Below are 20,137 nucleotides of genomic sequence, written 5' to 3' on the forward strand. Positions count from 1 at the left end.
CTTTTTTTTTTTTTTTTTTTTTTTTTTTTTAAATGGGAGGCGGAGGAGGAGAGGAACTGAAGTCAGTTTCTCTTTAAGTAGTGATAGAGCGGCTAAAAACTGCTTGTGGATTTTAATAATAATTTCCTTGATTATTGGCATATTCATATGTTTATGATGTGCTTAGTAAACACTGATACTTATGAAAAGCCAGAGTGGGTCATACTCAGTTCAAGTGCTTAACAGAGATTTAAGAAATACTATGGTAACTTTTTTCTTTTAAACAAGGCAAACTAAATGCATGTGTAGACCCTCTGGAGCAAAAATAGCCAAGTGTCTTGGAGTTGAACAGTTTTTAAATCCAGCAGGAGCTAATAACAAATTTGATATACGGCTTAAGCCACTTCTTGGAGTTCAACAATACCCCCCGAGTTCTAGCAACAGAAATTGGATATGATGAAAATTGACCTGGTGCCTACAGTTATTGACAATATTTAATAGTTGATGCAGACCAACAAATGTTCTTCTTCGAGTGATTGCTCACATCCATTCCAGTTAGGTGTGCGCGCCGCGCGTGCACGTTCGTCGGAAACTTTTTTACCCTAGCAACTCCAGTGGGCCGGCAGGTCGCCCCCTGGAGTGGCGCCGCCATGGCGCCCAATATATATCCCTGCCGGCCCACCCGCTCCTCAGTTCCTTCTTACCGCCGTGTCGGTCGTTGGAACTGTGGAGCGCGGCATAGCTGTCCTCCACGTCCCTAGCTCTCCTTGTTTTTCTATCGTTATCTCTATTGTAGTTGTTAATTAGACTGTTAGTTAGATAGTAGTAGTTAAGTGTTAAGTAGTTGTAAATAGTTTTTCGCCGGGGGCTTAGCCCTTCCCGGCACCCGGCACCGGGCTCATGCCTGGTTCGCCGGGCTTCAAGCAGTGTGCGGCCTGCAAGAAGCCTATGCCCACGAGCGACCCCCACGACGCGTGCCTGAAGTGCCTGGGGGAATCGCATAGATCCGACAAGTGCCGCATCTGCAAGGCTTTTAAGCCAAGGACTAAGAAGGAGAGGGATCAAAGGCTCCGGACTCTCCTCCTGGAGGCGGCACTTGACCCGGCGGCTTCGCAGGCCGTGATGTCGGCGCCGGCACCGGATCGCACCGGCACCGAGAAGACTCCCCGGCACCGACCTTCTCCGGCACCGGGGACAGAGCCTAGGCCGTCGAAGTCCACTACTCCGGCCAGGCACACCCGAGTGGAGCGCCCGGCCTCAGTATCGGCCGCGGCGCCGCCGGCACCGTCGACTCCGGGCCCGGCGGGTCCGTCGAGTCCGGTGCCGCCAAGCTCCCCCATGACATCTGGGGTTGAGATAGTGGTGCCATCTACACCAGAGGCCTTCGCCTCGGCACGGGACCTCATAGCCCTGACCGAGCCCACGCAGCTACCACCCCCGGTACCTCCGGTGCGGGTTGTGTCCAGAGGCAAGCCTATGATGTCGGCACCGTCCCGGGACTCTCGTTCTCGCTCCAGGTCCCGACGTCAAGGTCGCTCCAGATCCCGCCGCCGCTCGCAGTCCCGGCACCGCTCCCCTCAGCGGTACCGGTCGCACTCGCGGCGCCGGTCGACACCGAGACGATCGCGGTCGGACTCCAGCCGCCGTTACCGGCACCGCGAGTCCAGGAGCCGATCCAGACGTTCGCCGCACCGGTCGACCTCCCGGCGCCGAGCTGGTGGCAGGTCCCGGTCCCGGTCGACCTCCCGGTACCGAACCGGTGGCAGGTCCCGATCCCGGCACCGAAGCGGCGCCCGGTACCGATCCAGATCCCGGCACCGTGGCAGAACTCGGTCCCGCTCCCGGCACCGTTACGACTCCCGGCACCGGTCCCCGGCACCGAGACGATCGCCCGTGCCGACCCGCGCGGACCATTACCATCCAGGGTCCGCTCCGCCATGGCCCTCGAGGCAGCCGTCCGTGTCTTCGCTGGCGGACAGTGGCTACGCGCTGGGCACCGACCGGCAGGCGGCGCTGTTCAGCGAGCCTCCGCAGCAGGACGCAGCCCCACAGCAATGGGGTTTCTGGACACCCTGGGCGTATCATCAGGCCCAGGGCCCCCAACAGCTCCCTGCTAGGCCGCCGACTGCAGAGCGCAGGGCACCTGAGGCCTCGTTGTCTCGCCCCCCTCCCTCCCCGGATGGGGAGGAAGGATCCAAGCAACAGGACTCCACTTTGGCTCCTGAGGCAGAGGCGAGGGCCGAGGGAGACCCCCCTTTAGACACCCTCTTGCCGGGGGTCTCCTCATCTTCTTCCCCTGATGAAGCGGTGGCTGGGACCTCCTCCAACAGCCCCCCCCCGCTGGACCTCAGGGCGCACCAGGACCTCCTCCGGCGAGTAGCCCAAAACCTGAGTCTACAAGCCGAGGAGGTCTCGGAGGTAGAGGACCCTATTGTCACCATCCTCTCCGCAGACGCTCCCACCAGGGTCGCCCTGCCGTTCATACGGACCATCCAGGCCAACGCCACCACCATCTGGCAGTCCCCGGCCTCCATTCCTCCCACTGCGAAGGGCGTCGAAAGGAAGTACATGGCTCCTTCTAAGGGCTACGAGTACCTCCACGTACACCCGACTCCGTGTTCCCTGGTGGTCCAATCTGTCAATGATAAGGAGCGTCATGGCCAGGAGGCTCCAGCCCCCAAATCCAGGGAGGCTAGGCGGATGGACCTCCTCGGCCGTAAGGTGTACTCGGCGGGGGCGCTGCAACTCAGGGTCTCCAACCAACAGGCCCTGTTAAGTAGATACGCCTTTAACTCCTGGGTGGCAGCAGACAAATTCAAGGAGCTGTTGCCACAAGACGCTCGTCAGGAGTTTGCGGCCATTTTAGAGGAAGGCAAGAGGGTCGCACGCACGTCCTTGCAAGCCTCTCTGGACGCTGCGGATTCGGCTGCCCGTACCCTCGCGTCGGGTGTAACAATGCGTCGCCTCTCCTGGCTGCAGGTTTCCGGCCTTCCGCCGGAGCTCCAGCACACAATACAGGACCTTCCTTTTGAAGGCCAAGGGCTGTTTTCGGATAAGACAGACCCTAGACTAAAGAATCTAAAAGACAACCGCGTCATCATGAGGTCACTGGGGATGCACACTCCAGTGACGCAGCGCAGACCCTTCCGGCCGCAGCAACAGCAACAACAGCGCAGGCCGTATCTCCAGTTCCGCCAGCGGCAGGACCTTAACAGGCGCCGCGGCAGGAACGGAAGGCGCAGGCATTCGGGGAACCAAGGGGGCCAAAACCAAGGCTCCTCTAAGCCCCCGCCTGGTCCCAAGCCTTCATTTTGAAGGTGCGCCCGAGGGCGCAGTAACAGTTTCCCCATTGGATCCTTTCCCCCCGTTTTCCAACCGCCTTTCTTTTTTCCTCCCGGCGTGGTCCCTAATAACATCAGACCGCTGGGTTTTACGCACGGTGCAGTCGGGATACCGCCTGCAGTTTGTTTCATTTCCTCCTCCCCGCCCCCCTTCCTCGTCCCTCTTCAGGGACCCCTCTCACGAGCAATTCCTTCGGCAGGAGGTGCAGACGCTCCTCCGCAAAGGGGCTATAGAGGCGGTGCCGGAGAACGAGAAAGGCAAGGGGTTTTATTCCCGCTACTTTCTGATCCCCAAGGCCAAGGGAGGCCTCAGGCCCATCCTCGACCTGCGAGAGCTCAACAAGTACCTGGTGAAATTGAAGTTCCGCATGGTTTCCTTGGGGACCATTATCCCATCCCTGGATCCGGGAGACTGGTACGCCGCCCTCGACATGCAGGACGCGTATTTCCACATTGCTATCTGGCCACCCCACAGACGTTTCCTTCGCTTCCTTGTGGGGTCTCTGCATTACCAATTTGCAGTCCTCCCATTTGGCTTGTCCACGGCCCCGAGAGTGTTTACAAAATGCATGGCAGTTGTTGTGGCGCAGCTTCGGCGCAGTCGTATCCACGTGTTCCCGTATCTAGACGATTGGTTGATTCGGGGCACGTCGGAACAACAAGTCTGCAACCATGTCCGTGTGATCACCGACATGTTCGCCACTCTGGGCCTCTTGGTGAACACAGACAAGTCCACCCTGGCCCCCACACAAAGGGTGGAATTCATCGGGGCCGTCCTGGACGCCACTGTGGGCAGGGCCTTGCTGCCATTGCAGCGGTTCCAGGCCTTGTCGGCAATCGTGCAACGACTACAGACAGCCCCCCTGACGTCAGTGAGGACGTGTCTAACCCTGTTAGGCCACATGGCGGCCTGTACTTTCGTGACCAATTACGCTCGGCTCCGCATGAGGCCACTCCAGTTGTGGCTCATCAGTCATTACAGGCCGACAAGACAGCCACTAGATATGTTAATCACGATCCCCCAGAGGGTCTTAGATTCTCTCAGCTGGTGGCTGGACCAGTCAGTGTTGTGTGCGGGTCTCCCCTTCCACCCATCTCAGCCCTCGGTGTCCCTAACAACAGATGCCTCAGATCTCGGCTGGGGGGCCCACGCAGGGACCCTGAGGACGCAGGGCCTGTGGTCCCAGGAGGAGGTGGGGCTACACATCAACATGCGGGAGTTGAGAGCGGTCCGTCTTGCTTGTCAAACGTTCTGTCATCAGCTCCAGGGTCGTTGTGTCGCGGTGTTCACCGACAACACGACGACCATGTATTATATCAACAAGCAGGGCGGCACCAGATCCTCCTCCCTGTGCCACGAGGCGATACGACTCTGGGACTTTTGTGTAGCCCACTCCATTCACCTCATGGCTTCCTTCCTCCCCGGAGTACGGAACACGCTGGCGGATCGATTGAGCAGATCCTTCCTGTCACACGAGTGGTCCCTTCGCCCGGACGTCGCCCTCTCCATCTTCCGGAGGTGGGGTTATCCCCGGGTGGACCTCTTCGCGGCCAAGGGGAACAGGAAGTGCCAAGCGTTCTGCTCCTTTCAGGGCAGGGAACCCGGGTCGATAGCGGATGCCTTCCTCATCCAGTGGTCGACCCACCTGTACTATGCATTTCCCCCATTCCCGTTGGTCCACAGGGTCCTTCTGAAGGTGCGCAGGGACAGGGCTCATGTGATCATGGTAGCCCCGGCGTGGCCCAGACAGCACTGGTACCCCATGCTGCTGGACCTGGCCATAGCCGACCCAGTTCCCCTGCCCCTTCATCCGGACCTGATTACCCAGGAGCACGGGACCCTCTGTCACCCGGACCTGCAGTCGCTGCACCTAGCGGCGTGGCTCCTGCGTGGCTGACTGGCTCTGAGCTGCGCTGTTCCACGCCGGTGAGGGAGGTGCTCTTGGGCAGCAGAAAGCCGTCCACAAGGGCGACATATTTGGCCAAATGGAAGCGCTTCTCCTATTGGTGCGTGGAGAGAAATCTCCGCCCTATGGAAGTTTCAGTAGCCAACATCTTAGACTACATTTGGTCCCTCAAAGGGCAAGGTCTGGCCATATCGTCGTTACGAGTCCACCTAGCGGCTATCTCCACCTTTCACCCGGGTGCGGATGGTCACTCTGTTTTTTCCCACCCGACGGTGTCTAGATTCCTTAAGGGGCTGGAACGTTTATACCCTAACGTCCGTCCCCCTGCTCCAACCTGGGATCTTAACCTGGTGTTGTCCCGACTCATGGGGGCCCCCTTTGAGCCGTTAGCTACTTGCTCCCTGCTTTATCTCTCTTGGAAGACGGCCTTTCTAGTAGCTATCACCTCAGCTAGACGGGTGTCGGAACTCCGGGCTCTTGTGGTAGACCCCCCATACACGGTCTTCCACAAGGACAAGGTGCAGCTGAGACCACACCCTGCTTTTCTCCCCAAGGTGGTCTCAGCCTTCCACGTCAACCAAGAGATATTCCTCCCGGTTTTTTTCCCGAAACCTCACTCCTCAGGCAGGGAGCAGCAGCTCCACTCGCTTGATGTCCGTAGGGCTCTCGCGTTCTACGTGGAGAGGACCAAGCCCTTCCGCAAATCCCCCCAGCTTTTCGTGGCAGTAGCGGACCGCATGAAAGGGCTTCCTATCTCCTCCCAGAGGTTATCCTCTTGGGTAACGTCCTGCATCAGGACCTGCTATGACTTGGCCCACGTCCCTACGGGCCGTGTGACTGCGCATTCTACCAGGGCGCAGGCGTCGTCGCTGGCTTTCCTCGCCCGTGTGCCCATCCAGGAAATCTGTCGGGCAGCGACCTGGTCATCGGTCCACACCTTCGCGTCCCACTACGCCCTGGTCCAGCAGTCTAGAGAGGATGCGGCCTTCGGATCTGCTGTGCTCCATGCCGCGACTTCTCACTCCGACCCCACCGCCTAGGTATGGCTTGGGATTCACCTAACTGGAATGGATGTGAGCAATCACTCGAAGAAGAAAAGACGGTTACTCACCTTTGTAACTGTTGTTCTTCGAGATGTGTTGCTCACATCCATTCCACACCCGCCCTCCTTCCCCACTGTCGGAGTCGCCGGCAAGAAGGAACTGAGGAGCGGGTGGGCCGGCAGGGATATATATTGGGCGCCATGGCGGCGCCACTCCAGGGGGCGACCTGCCGGCCCACTGGAGTTGCTAGGGTAAAAAAGTTTCCGACGAACGTGCACGCGCGGCGCGCACACCTAACTGGAATGGATGTGAGCAACACATCTCGAAGAACAACAGTTACAAAGGTGAGTAACCGTCTTTTACCTTGGTAGAGCATAGTCGGCACCAAATTATTTCCTGCTTTGATTTGTTAACCTAAAACACCAGCTGGGTTGACGTAACTGCACAAATAAGTGTCTGAAATGTCTAAAGAAACCATAACAATTACCTGTGCACATATGGAAGTGTAAGTAACTGATCTTGCCAGTGAAGTGTGATGGGACTGACTTTGACTTCAGCCAGTCTTCACCAGTAGGAAAAAGGGCTGCGTGTCCTCCAGGACCTGAGTGCAGGCAGGCTTATTAGCGTTCATATTAGGCGAGGTTCGGACTGGTGCACGGGCCCCCACCACACTTCAGTTGTGCTTAATTTGAGACTCAATTGGTACAAAGGGCTTTTCAGGGCCCCTCTGTAATGGGTGAGCTCAATACCCTGTACTGCTGAGATTAAAACAAAGAGGATAATTAAATGCTTTACATGGCAAATTGGGGAAAGGTGGCAAGGCTTATGGGAGGGTGTTTAAAGTGAAATTAGAGAGTATCTATTTATTGAGATGTATAGTACACTAGCCAAAAGTTCACGCTCTTGTAAGCCCTCGGCACCTGTGGCACAGTCTCTTAAAAATCCCCATAAATCCCCAGACTCCAGCAGTTACCCACTGATGATACTACCCAGGAGCAGCATTGGGAAAGATGTAATAATCCCCACCAACAAAGTCACTATCAGAGTCACCCTCTGGAAGGACACAGGTTTCCACTGTCACTTAGTATGAAACAGGATAGAAGGAACAAAAGACTGGTGCTGGTTCAGGTTCTTGTGAACCTCTCCCTTGCATGAGTCAGCAGTTACTCATGTACGTTGTCACATAGTCAGTGGTGCTGTGTGTGTAAGGGTCTGTGGTCGGGACCCAGCTGTGTGTGATAATGCTATGAGAAGGAAAATAACCTGCAGCCTCTTAGAGTTGTAAAGTCATTAGGGAAAGAAGATGGTAGAAAAGACCAGAGTGATTGTAAAAATGAACAGCAGGAGGGTCACAGAGCAAAGGGGTGAGCAACCCATTTAGGGCCATGTTATACTTCACAGAATATAAGTACTGTAATCCTGTTCACCTCAGGAGGGTTTTGGGCAAAAACTGAGGGTAGAGTTTAATTATTATTTTGTTGACAATGCTGCTCCGGGATGCAGCCTCGCTAGATGCCTGTCTTTTTATTTGTTTGTTGGGGGTCCCAATCATACATGTGGCCCCTGGCATGCGTCAACACAACATGATGCTATACGCTCAGTCCAAAGAGCAGACAACCTTGAGCTGCAGTTACGTCATCAGCTCACTTTCGACTGGCGAGGATTCTTCAAAATAGAGATTTAGTGTTTCTTAACCATAGCCTGTTGTGGTAGAGTAGGTTATTCTGTGTTTATCGCTTTCATGGCATCTTAAATATTGCACTGTTTTTTCAAACTGGAAGGTGCTATTGAGGTGAATGTAATTTAACTCCTATGTAAGACCACTGTGAGGTAAATATTAGCTCCATTTTATGAAAGCCGTGAAATTGGAATGTTGTTCCCAAGGCAACATAATTGGCCAAATTCATGGTTGTGATAGTGTCCTAAATAGGTGACACTTCCACATAGTTCTGTATGTTACACTAGCTTGGTCTCCCTCTGAATCAGTTAGATTCATACCCACTTACTAATATGTAGCTTGCGGTATATTGCCTTTACGCATCACCCCTGCATTTGGCTAAGTGAATATAAGGGAGCATAATGTACGGAACAGACAGAAAATCTAGCAACTGAACGGGAGGATGTAAGGTTAAAGCAAGAGAAAACCTGCTTTAAATGGACACCTTCTCCTGGGTTCCTGGGGGTATCAGCTGCAGCAGTTTAGAGTCCCTTACACATCATGAAGTGAGTGTTAGTAGAGCTGAGGATCTGATTGTGTTTTCACACTACCTCTGAATCTGGTGCAGTGAATCACTTGGTAGAACTGGATTAGAACTCCGGCCTTCTGGGATCCCATGCTCCTGAAATCCCTGTGGAGACCGTGTTAATCTTAGCCACTTAAAAATGGGCACATCGATGGTAAATATGCTCTACCTTGTGTATTAGAGTGCCCCCCCCCCCCGAGACCTAGCCAATGGCACCCCAGTCTCAACTGGTTTGTCTACAAACTTACGGTAGTCTACAAATGATTGATGATGTACCCTATTATCCTCCTCAGATATTGAATGCACCCATTTCTTTCTGATTAGTCTGTGCTGTGTGTTTCTTGCAGGTAAGCTGTATGCTGTAGGGGGTTATGATGGAGCGTCACGTCAGTGCCTTAGTACTGTAGAGCAGTATAATCCGGCTACAAACGAATGGACCTACGTTGCTGATATGAGCACTCGGCGCAGCGGTGCAGGTATCGATTGAGTCACCTTTAAATAAATCTGTTCCCTGCTTCTCAGAAGCATTTAATTCACATACATCTGGCTTTTATTCCCGATCACTGCATGGTGATGAAGTGAAGAAGGTGTGTTCTTGGGCTGCTAGTTCTGACTCTGAGAAATGGCATCACGTCTATTGTTTCTGAGTAGCTTCCATATCAAACTTGCCTTGTCCATATGGTAAAAAGACAGCTTTTCTAATTGCTAGCCCTGCAAACTCACCCTGGGACCAGAAAGCCAGGCTCTGACTACACCATCACTTGCACCTTCCACCACTTCATTTCTTGTCCTGTGGGCTTTCTCTTGATTTCCATACGTCACTGTATAGTAGGTGTTTCATAGATCAAAATTCACCTGCAGCGAGTGACCTAAAAACCAAGTTAAAGCAATTTATTCCAGCTTAACGAGTGCTCCATCTTGACCCAGTTTTAATGAGTGGACAGGCCAGAGGATTGTAGAAGAGAAGGAACAAGGGATTTGTTTCCATTTTTGACTGTTACTAAATTTCTCAGTGCATTTTCCTAGTCTGTTGGAATGGGGATGATAATACCCACAGTGCATAAGTAATTTGTATCCCTGGACGAAAGATGCTATAGAAGTTTTATCATTGTGGTGTAACACGTGCAGTGGAAACTCACTTTTGCTGCATGTGAACATAGTGAAATTGTGTTTAATAAGGTGCAGTTCCCACCCTGCTCCTAGCACTGCAAATATACACTGACTAGGGCCCCAGATCAATGCTTTCCTAAGGGCTTGCCTTTATTACTAGCTGAAATAACAGCGCATAAGCCTCAGTAAGAATTTTCTCCTTGACTGGTTGTAGCACTCTTCTCTGCAGGACCTCTCTCTGCCCCACCTCTAATTACCTCTGTCTCTGATATGCCAACCCTTTAATGCTCCTAGGTTGGAGTTAATGGGGCCCACCTGGTCTGACATCTGGGGGAGTCAGCAAAAGAACTTTACACCTCTGTGCAGGGCCGTTGAACCTGCCCCACCCTGTCTTACAGGGAAATAGAATGAATATCCCACTGGGTCAGTCCATGGCAACATGCAGTTGATGTTCCTTGTATAGCAATTCTGGTTATAATGAATCTCTGCTTTTGGTGAAGTTTCCTTATTTAACTGACTGTGCTGGGAATCTTGCTGTACACGTACTTCTAATAGGAAATGCAGAGGAAGGAATACGGTCTCTAATATTCTGAACATGCTCTCAATTTCCTGTCGAATACTGTTGTTCATTTTCTTTTCCTCAACTGGATATGAGGTGCAGCAAATTACAGCAGTTACCAAAACAGGCAGTGAATTTTCCTCTTCTCAGGGGAAAATACCAGTAATGGAATTCACTACTTAGAGCAATAAAAAGTGACTATCAGTATAACACTGCTCCAATAAATAAAATAACATTCAGTGCCTCCAGCATCTTTGACTCAATGCTGCCATCTAGTGTTCTTTGGGAAACAAGTACTCCTGTATATGGGATAGTTGCAGTTTAATTTGGATTGCTAGCTTCAGGCCCTGTACAGACTAAAAAATACATGTATTCTGGCAGTGCATCAGCAGGCCTCTTTCTGTGTATGAGGTCAACAGTAAAGAGTCCCATTCATTCCTGGAAGGGATGTCCTCTCTCTGGATCTGACATACCCTGCATTGATGTAGATGGAAGCCTACAGGCATTGCAAATTTTTAGGCTGGATGGGACATTTCTAACTTTATTTTTCGTCTGATAATCTAACCAGCTTCTTTAATGTTTGGCTGCACTTAATATCTAAAAAATGATTCAGAAAGTGTTGCAATTCCAATGTGAATATTCCCAAGTGTAACATATGTTTTCTTATTAGTTACGATTCTGCCCATTTCCCACTGTCTCCCAATAATCACAGTATCAGAACACACACACTGGGCCAAATCCAGAGTTACTCCCCTAAACCTGGAATTTGGCCTAATATTGCTGATAGGTTTGTTTCTCCAGCGAGCAAAAGTGAAATACAGTATGTAATAGAGAGTTGCCATGGGCTAGGGCAGTTTTGTTTGGCTGCTGACATCTATCTGTCTTGCTTTCTTTTGACTCATCTGGCGGTGGTCCAAACTATCCCAGGTGTGCAGTAGGGATTGGGGCATACATGTGAATGAGGCCCACTTGGCTAAAACTGAGGTCCAATACGATGGAAATGATGTTGGTAGGTCAGGGACAGCATAGCTACCACCTCTGTAGGGGTGGTTGTTTCTGCCTTTGGTTACTCACGTTCTGTCTGGTTAATTTCTCTCCTGCTGTTAGCTTTTTTCCCATCAGTTACTGCAGCACATCCTAAATCTAGTGCAATGGCCAGTGTAGTCCCATTGACATCTCTGGGATATGGGTCAGGCACCTAACTGAGCAAGTTGAGGGTGAAATACAAGAACACAATAAAAACCAGCGGGCCCCTTGTTTAAGGTGGGGGCTGCAGCTTAGTTCAATTGGAAACTGCTGCTGGCGGAGTGGCATGTTACAGCCCTGCTCTAGAATCTGAACTTGCTGCTGATTGGTTTTCAGTGCATTAAGACGGTGATGTTTTGATTTGTTATACCATGAGACCTGCTTGCCTAAAACCACTCCTCTCCCCATGTCACTGTACTACAGTTGCTAATTGCGGGAGGCACTTGAGCAGGGGCCTGCTTGGCTTAAAAGAGAGGGTTTGGCTAGCAGGGAGCTCCCTGGGGGACATTTGACTTTAGAACTCCTTCCCTCGCCCCAAACAACCTGAATGTGTTGACCTCTAGGGCATGGGGGGTGGGCCGAGATGGAGGGGTGGAGCCTCTCATTAGTGCATTTTGGATCCGTCTTTGTTTTATTAACATTCTGGCTGGTTCCTTTTGACTGGTCTTGCCACTGCAGCTGAGAGTAAGTTGCTGGATGTGCTAATTCACATGGATTGTCAAAGGCACCTAAAACAGTGGCTCCTGGCATCAGTCTGTGGCCAGTGGTACAGTGCATATAGCTGGCTGATCACATGAGGCCAGCCCACCTGCTTCCCTTACAGGGTCAAGGCCTGAGGCCCTGCGAACGCAGTGGCGGCCAAGGAGGAGCCAGCTTATTTGTGTCTATTCAGGGCAGCTGCAGCTATGTTCAGGTTAAAAGAGGAGGCATGAGCTGGACTGGAGCCACCAAATCACCAACCAGGGAAGAGGCGATGCTAGCCCATTGGGAATATTTTTGGGGGGCCCCCTACACAACACGCTGGCTCTGGGTGGGGGGAGAAGAGAATGAAGCATCCAGGCAGTATGCACAGGAGGAAGAGGAGGGAGAGAAGAGGTTTCAGTAGCTTGGGGCATCATGACCAGAGGAAGAGAGAGAAGGGAGCCAAGTACAGAAGGGTCAGTGCAAAGGAGGTGAAGGAAACCAGCAGACAGAGCAGCTAGGGGAACAGAACAGCTGAGGGAGAGGGGAAGAAATGAAGAGCAAAAATAGACCACGTGGTTAACTGCATTTCAGAAAGGCAAATGCACATGAGGGAGAGAGCTAAATATGCAGTAAATACCTTCCCACCGTGACTGCTCGTATATAGAACTGTTGTGGCTGCAGTCATGCTGTTCCACAATCACGAATGGGAAGGGAGGTGTCCAGGAGACAGACACCCTCTTGCGCTCTTTCTCAGCGCGTGATCCGCATTATGGACATGACTAACCCAGCACACTAGACAGCCCTATTAAGTTTGCGGTGCTAAGGATGTGAAATGTCTGTCCTATCCGGGTCTGGCTAATTCTGTTCTCTGCTTGGCAGGCGTCGGTGTTCTCAGTGGACAGCTGTTTGCTACTGGAGGGCACGATGGTCCCTTGGTGAGGAAGAGCGTGGAGGTTTATGATCCAGGAACAAACACCTGGAAACAAGTTGCAGACATGAACATGTGTAGAAGAAATGCAGGTAACCACTGTTTGTGTTCTATCTGTATCTTCATTTGTTTCTTCGGTCTTGGGAGTGTATTTAATGGTACTGTGTGAACACTGTTAAAATGCAAGACTTTGGATGTACAGGCTCCTGTAATGAAGAAAAGGTTAGGGGTGTAGTAGGATATTGTATCTGGAGTTTAACAGTGTGTCTGTTTTATTCGTAGGTGTATGTGCTGTAAATGGGCTACTCTATGTGGTTGGAGGAGATGATGGTTCTTGCAATTTGGCCTCTGTAGAGTATTATAATCCTGTCACTGATAAATGGACATTACTGCCAACGAATATGAGCACTGGAAGAAGTTATGCAGGTAAATAGTCAGGGGAAGAGGTGAGAACAGAACTTGGGACGTGCCAGCTCCCACATATGTGCCCAGCTGCCCCTACCAGGTGAAGGAGTGTCTATTCCTTAACCGGAGGACTGTGCCTCCTGGCTGCTTGGTCTTTTCATTTGATGCCCTACAGGGCTTCCACTGGAGAGGATCTCGTCACAGAATTGGGGATGCAGACTTTCTTTGCACACCCTAGCTGGTGATCTTGGGCTTTGCAGCATGTGCTTGTTGCAGCACAACCCAGCAGTTGCACCGAAGCTTACGTGAGGTCTGTTTGTCCGTTCTCTCAATAGGTGTGGCTGTGATTCATAAACCATTGTGACACCTACTCCAGCTAATGCAAGGAGCAGCAGTGAAGTGAATCTCAGTGGGTGTTCTCGAGGAGATGCCTGACACCTGATTTAATCCAACTTATTGCTGTTGAACTCCTAGTGTGGCAGGTGCTACATTAAGAACTTCCCCTTCCGTGAATAGTTCAGCAACGTGCCAATTCCAAGGTGTTGCCTGTTGTCCTTGGTGCAATCAATTCTCTCTGAACAGCCGGTTTCCTGGGATAAACATTGTGCTTAAACTGATACCAGAGAGACTGAATTTCGTGTGTGAAACAAAATGCTACTGTAGGGGATGTGAGTAAAAACCAATATACTGAATGTCTTCACTACTGATCCTTTGTACACACCTTGAGTTAAGCTATTTACTCACTGCTCCTGGAACTTACTACTGACAGTGGAATCTTCTAACCACCAATCATCAGAAATATACTGGACCAGAGTGCTGGCTTGTGTTTGACACTGTCTCAGTCACATGTATGTATGTCACTGGACAACTGTATGTGTCCCTAGCGCACTTATGGTATGATTGGAGATGTACATTGGGTGATTGTTTTGCTAGTCACATAGCTGCTTTTATATACAGGATAGTATGTGCTGGGCAGTGGCTTGCCCAGAGAAAGGTGAATACCTCGCCACCCAAAGGTGGTTAATCCCACAGAAACATGCTGCTCTGGAGGGGCTTATTGCTCCCATAAAACATGTACTGTTCGAACTAAAAATCGAGGGAGAAAGTCATACTCTGTGTCCTGCATTTCAAGGCCATTTTGGAACAGAGCATTTAAACATAAGGGTGTGTCTTACTGAGTCATTGACACGTCTTGCCTGTATCCAGCCAAATAATCCTCCCTGCCCCCCAGGAAGTGATTAAAGACCAAGATAAATTGCCTACAGTGTCTTAATGCTTCCAGAAGAGGGGAATCGTATTCTTCAGTGTGATTGTTCTCATTTTTAAAGTGTTTTCTGTGTTAAATACTTTCTTCCATCCATACCAAGTAGTTAGCAGGAGCCTTTATAAGATCCTTCCAAGAAGGGATTTTAAACAGTGAAATGTGGGCTCTGCTGTGACTTTTAATAATCTCACTTGTACCAAAATCCTGCCAGTTTGTTTTCCCTTTGAAAGGATGGAGTCAGCTTGCAAATTGTTTGTCTGACTCCCAGCATACCCTGCTGCTGGGAGTCATGAGACACTTCTGGGTATCTGCTGTAGTTAAAAGTAACACCAAAGGGTCCTGAAAGATATTTGGGGGGCAGGGAGGGGGGAATAAAAGGTTTCCTCCGAGGTTCTCTCCCTCCCCCATCTCACATAACTTTGTGCATTTTACAGGACTTTTGATAGTTAGCTTCACTGTTTTCCCTTAGAGCCAGTCAGAGCTTTCCTATACAGGGAAATAGACCTGCAAAATTACAACAGTATTATTATTCTGTCATAGCTATAACAGTATAGCTCCCAAAGTAGACTCAGAGACTTGAAGGTCAGAAAGAACCATCATGATCATCTAGTCTGACCTCCGGCACATTACCCACCCACTGACTGTATTCCAGAATAAAAGTGACTTTTTCTAGTGTATCTTATATTGCTTCGGAGGCAGTTTAAGCTTACTGAAGTTACTTGCATTACAGTATTCTCTTTGAGAGTTATACCACTACAGCTATGTCGGAATATTTATACCACTATAATTCTGTTGGTCAGTTTTCCCATGTAGACAAGCCTTCAGTATCTCCCTTGCTCTTAGAAACATCGACATGGGAGTAGAAAAACCCTTTAAAATGGTTTTTAAAGAATATAAAAGTAGGTCACGATGTGCTGATTTTAAAGGGAGATGGATCAGGAAGGGGACTATTTTAAAATGCAGGGCTTGTCTGCATGGCAAACTGGAATATAAATCTACGCTGCATTAGTTTGCCATGCGCTAACTGGCTGTGACAACAAAGTGCACTAAGGAACTTCTAGTGCATGGGAGCAGGGTCCATATGCCCAGCAGGCTAGTGCACTGTAGATTTATGCCCTGTCTTGTGCAATAGGTCTCCATGTAGATGAGCCCAAGTAGACTTTAAAAATGCACAATGATAGTGTCCCTTTAACCTGGATGCCTGTGGCTCAGCCCCATTGACTTCAGTGGGAGCACTGCGCAGGCATCTGAGCGGTGCATTTGATCCTCTCTAGGGAATGTTCAGTAAAATCCACTCATTCTGTGTTGTAAAGCGAAAAGTGAACTGCCCACTGGAATGACAGTATTGATATTAGAGAGACAAGGTGGGTGAGGTAATACCATTTATTGGACCAACTTCTGTTGGTGAGAGAGACAAGCTTTTGAGCCTCACCGAGCTCTTCAGCTCTGGGAAAGGTACTCGGCGTGTCAGAGCTATCAACAAGGTGGAACAGATTGTTTAGCATCAGTAATTAGCACATCTTCCCAACCACTACAACTACACTGCATACAATATTGATACTGGCAGCTGGGGGGTTTTGGGTCAGGTAAGGGGGTTCTAGAAATAAGTCAAGCAAGCAGAGCCTCCCATAAACCCTCCTCCGCCCCTCACTCCATGCTCCACCATCTGTATATCTGAACGAAGTCAGTGAAATTAGTAAAAATAATGGCTCTGCCAGCTGATGCTTTACTATTGTGTTTGGCTCCATAACTTGCTCGCCAGGAGTCTGATGTAAAGGCCGTTGAAATTGATGAGTCTTTCCATGGACTTCAGCGGGCTTTGGCTCAGGCCCTAAGAGGCATCCTCACCCCTGACAAATGAGATCCTGTCACATGTCACCGAACCACCAGCGTTCATCCCTAAATAGCTACTCACCAGCTCTAGGTAGTCTGTCCAATACTACATAAGATGAAGTAATTCTTAAATTAATTGCATAGCCCACAGCAGTGTGTGTGTTTGAGTAGTTCTAGAACATCTCACATGGTTTTATAATGCACAAGATGAAAGGTTAGCTTCTTTAACTATGGAATTGGTGCACTCATCTTTTGGGACAGTGGGTTTTGGTGTCTTATTGCTATTCTAAAATGGCATTTACACATACACGTGGCCTGAGGAAAACCACTAGCCCCGTGTGCATACTGGACATGGCTAGGACCCTGATGGTTGGTCAGGGATCACTAATTGTGTTTTCATCTCCAAAGCTGTTTCTTATCAATAGGAAATGATCCTTCTTTCCTTCCTTCTCTAATGTTGCAGCGTTATGCAAGTCAAGTGACCTCATTTTTCAGCTATGCAATATTAACATCTGTAACACATGACAAGCCACTTGTAATATCCCCTAAAATGCTGTTGAAGTTGTCTTACTGGATGTGTGGTCTGTTTGTATTAATTCTGAGCACCTGAGCCAGATCATTTCAAATATTGCCTTTTTTAGGACTGAAAATGTAGCTTTAGAGCTAACAAATTCTAATGTAAATATTTTTATAAGATAATTTTTAAGAATTTTTGGATTACTTTTTATTGTCCTTGATGACGTTATGTTCCATTCTGTATCAAATTCTTACACTCTAATGCAGTTCTTGCCAGCTGTGATGTGGGTGTGAATTTGAACATTTTCTGCACAAGAAATGTCAGCGTTGTAACTAAGGTGGGATAAATTCTCTTTGCTCTCATGTTAATTCTAACACATTAAAAGGATACTGCTGGGTTCAACATTATGAATTTAAAATGATTTCATTACTTCAATTGCTAAGAACAACATCGTAGATTATTAGTTGTTTTTTTGAAGAATTTTAAATGGCTAATTCAACTTTCTCCTTTTCTGCTGTGGATTTAATCTTTGCTGTTCACTCAGCTCAGACAAGGAAACCAGGCTGACTCTGGTCAGTTTCATTTTCAGTCTCATTCTTATGAACTGAATGCTGCAGTTGATTGGGTTGTAATGTCAAGAGATGTGTTTGAGCCCAAACCTAATTATGAAAGCAAATCTGATAACTGCAGGAGGTTATGCAAGGCTCTTTTTATTTCTTTCCAAGCTGAGCACTGATCCCTTTGCAGGGTCAGGGCCTTAGGCCTGGTCTACACCTAAAACTTAGGTCAACCTAGCTGTGTTGCTCAGGGGTGTGAAAACCTCATACCCCTGAGGAATGTAGTTAAGCTATCCTAACCTCTGATGTGGACACCACTAGGTCAGTGGAAAAATTCTTCTGTCAGCCTAGCTACTGCCTCTCAAGGGGTTGGATTTACTACAGTGACTGAAAGCTTGTAGCTGTGCCACTAAAATGTTTGTAGTTTAGAGGTACCCTTGGATTCCCTAAGGGTGGCTTGTTGGGACCCCAGTGAGTGAGGAAGCCTTCTTTGGATCTAGGATGTATACACAGAACCTAACTGCTTTTCCTGCAGACAAATGCCTGTCAAGATGTTTATGTGCAAATGCAAAGTCACTTCCAACATAATTGGTTGCCTAAAGTCTTCGGTTGTTTTTTAAAGTGAGTTTTGAATCAGCTCCAAATTTTCTATTTGGGACCAATAGGTAATTTGGGGTGATCAAAACCAATTTTCTGTTAGTTTTATCTAGATCCTTTTTCTATATATAGTGGTAAAGCTCTGTAATGACCATAAAGACACTTGGCAATGTTGCATGACAATGCAATGAAAGCTGACTACTGTTCTCTTGTTTGTGCTATTTGAAGACCAAAGTAAACCATTCAGCAATTTGTGATGCCTACTGATCAAACAGGAGCAATGGCTAAACAGCACGCTCCATTTTATGGTTTAAATTTTTGGGTGGATTCATATCTAATATCAGGGCTCTTACACCATTGATTTTAACAGAGACACACACAATGGGATGGGCGGATAAATACTATCCGTGTTAGGATAATCTATTGCTCCAGACTACAGTATTTGGGAATATATCATGTATTATAGTGTGGAAGTAAGCTAAATGAATTCATTAATCTTTTCTATTCTTATCTTTGGTCATGAGATCATAAATTATTTTATGTCCCTCTGCAGTGGCAAAAAGGAAATGTTAAGGTTTAATTTGTATGTTTTTTTAGGTGTAAAATAATTTTACAATAATGGAAGAGCGTGAAAGAGTTTATCTGGATGCAGAGTTTTGTTTTTGTAAAACAGACTGTCAGGATAATGGCTGATGCTGCAACACAGTCAGCTGGTTGATTCCTTAAACCTGTCTTTATTTTTTTTTTGCATAGGTGTCAAGGACCAAATCTCTTGTGAAGTGATTCACTTGACATGTGTCTTGTCCATTTTGGCAAACAACTCAAGAAATGGTTTTCATAGAAACACTTAGAACTTTAACAGGAAATTACATTATAGTTTCCAATACACTTGCTTTCATTTGAATAAAAATTGACTAATGAAATTCCTCCTGGTCAATTTGATTTGTGACATTGAGGCACAGCTGTATTGAGATGCAGGGATGGGATTTTAATTTTTTTTAATGCAGCATATACAGGCTCTGATCTTGCAACTCGATCCGCACAAATGGACTCTTACTACACCTGGAGCCCCATTACAGGATTTGGGCCACATTTGATATAAATAAACTAAATTGCTGTGGCAACTGACAAGAATCCTGGAAATCGCTCGAAGACTCCCATAGAATTCCCTCTGCAGTCCACAGAATTTGTTTAAAAAATCATTTTACGAAAACGTGTAACATGTTCTGAGTGACCTACCTGCTGCTTGCAGCATTGCCACGTTGTCAGTGGTCACTGCAACAGATCTGAAGGCTCTGTGTCTCAAGTTGGGTGGAGTAGAGGTTGCTCTCAGACTCCCCATTGTTATGTCAGCTTACAACAGAGTGAGGGACATGCTCCTTGGGATACATGTGCAGAGCTGCAGTCACAGCCACTCAGAAGAGCTGGCAATGCTGGGGGTGGTTCAGCCGCATGGAGGGAAGGACCCCTTCCTTCGTAGGCTCCTGCAGTGATCCCGACTGCACAGGTCGCCCTCTTGCGCTGGTGCCAGGTTTTGGCCTTAACTGCACTGAGAGACTCTTAGCCAACCTGTTTAGCGTCAGTCTCTTATTTTCAGGCAGAGTTTGAGAATCATCCTAGAGGCACCAGCAGTTGTCCTGCTTCCACTGTCCCCTCTTGCCCCTCGTAAAAGAAAAATGTTCTTACTGTACTTGCATCACAACTGTTGGGTCATGTGCCTGTCTTGTGATCACGATGACCATTATAGGGGTTGGTTTCTCTAGGTCATGGTTTTGAAATACATAGGCAGGGCTATGTTGAATTTGTTTGTTTTTTTAATGCAATTTTCATGGGCTCTCTATGAAGGATACTTCTTCGCATCACCAGTTTCCTTTTCTCCTCCTTAAAGGCCCCAAATCATGGTGACTGGCCTTCCCACTGAGGAGGAATGGCTGAGATTTCCCTTTGAAACCTATTATTGGGCACCTAGGTTGGCCGGAGGATTTTGTGCAGCATGAAGTGTGCTATCTTTCTCTAGTTACTGTACCTCTACATCCCACATTGCTCCTGTTAGAGTGGGGTCAGACTGAGCTAATACTGACCATCAACTCCTGGGGCAGGTCCAGGCAAAAACTCTACTGATTGAATCAAACACATAATCATTT

At 48.6% G+C, this 20,137-nt stretch overlaps 1 protein-coding gene across 3 annotated transcripts in view; it reads left to right on the plus strand.

Annotated features, from left to right (window-relative positions):
• KLHL3 (kelch like family member 3) overlaps positions 1-18,889 on the plus strand; it is a 71,860-nt gene extending 52,971 nt beyond the window's left edge. For 2 of the 3 annotated variants that reach the window (XM_050962243.1, XM_050962244.1), the window contains 4 exons: positions 8,861-8,989; positions 12,772-12,912; positions 13,103-13,246; positions 13,561-18,889. In XM_050962243.1, coding sequence (XP_050818200.1) covers positions 8,861-8,989; positions 12,772-12,912; positions 13,103-13,246; positions 13,561-13,589 — 443 coding nt within the window. In that variant the 3' untranslated portion in view covers positions 13,590-18,889. The remainder of the gene's footprint in view (positions 1-8,860; positions 8,990-12,771; positions 12,913-13,102; positions 13,247-13,560) is intronic. The other variant, XR_007775465.1, reaches the window with a different exon arrangement.
• Positions 18,890-20,137: the final 1,248 nt, after the last annotated feature.

Source organism: Gopherus flavomarginatus, chromosome 7, assembly GCF_025201925.1.
Source record: "Gopherus flavomarginatus isolate rGopFla2 chromosome 7, rGopFla2.mat.asm, whole genome shotgun sequence".
Lineage (NCBI taxonomy): Eukaryota > Metazoa > Chordata > Testudines > Testudinidae > Gopherus > Gopherus flavomarginatus.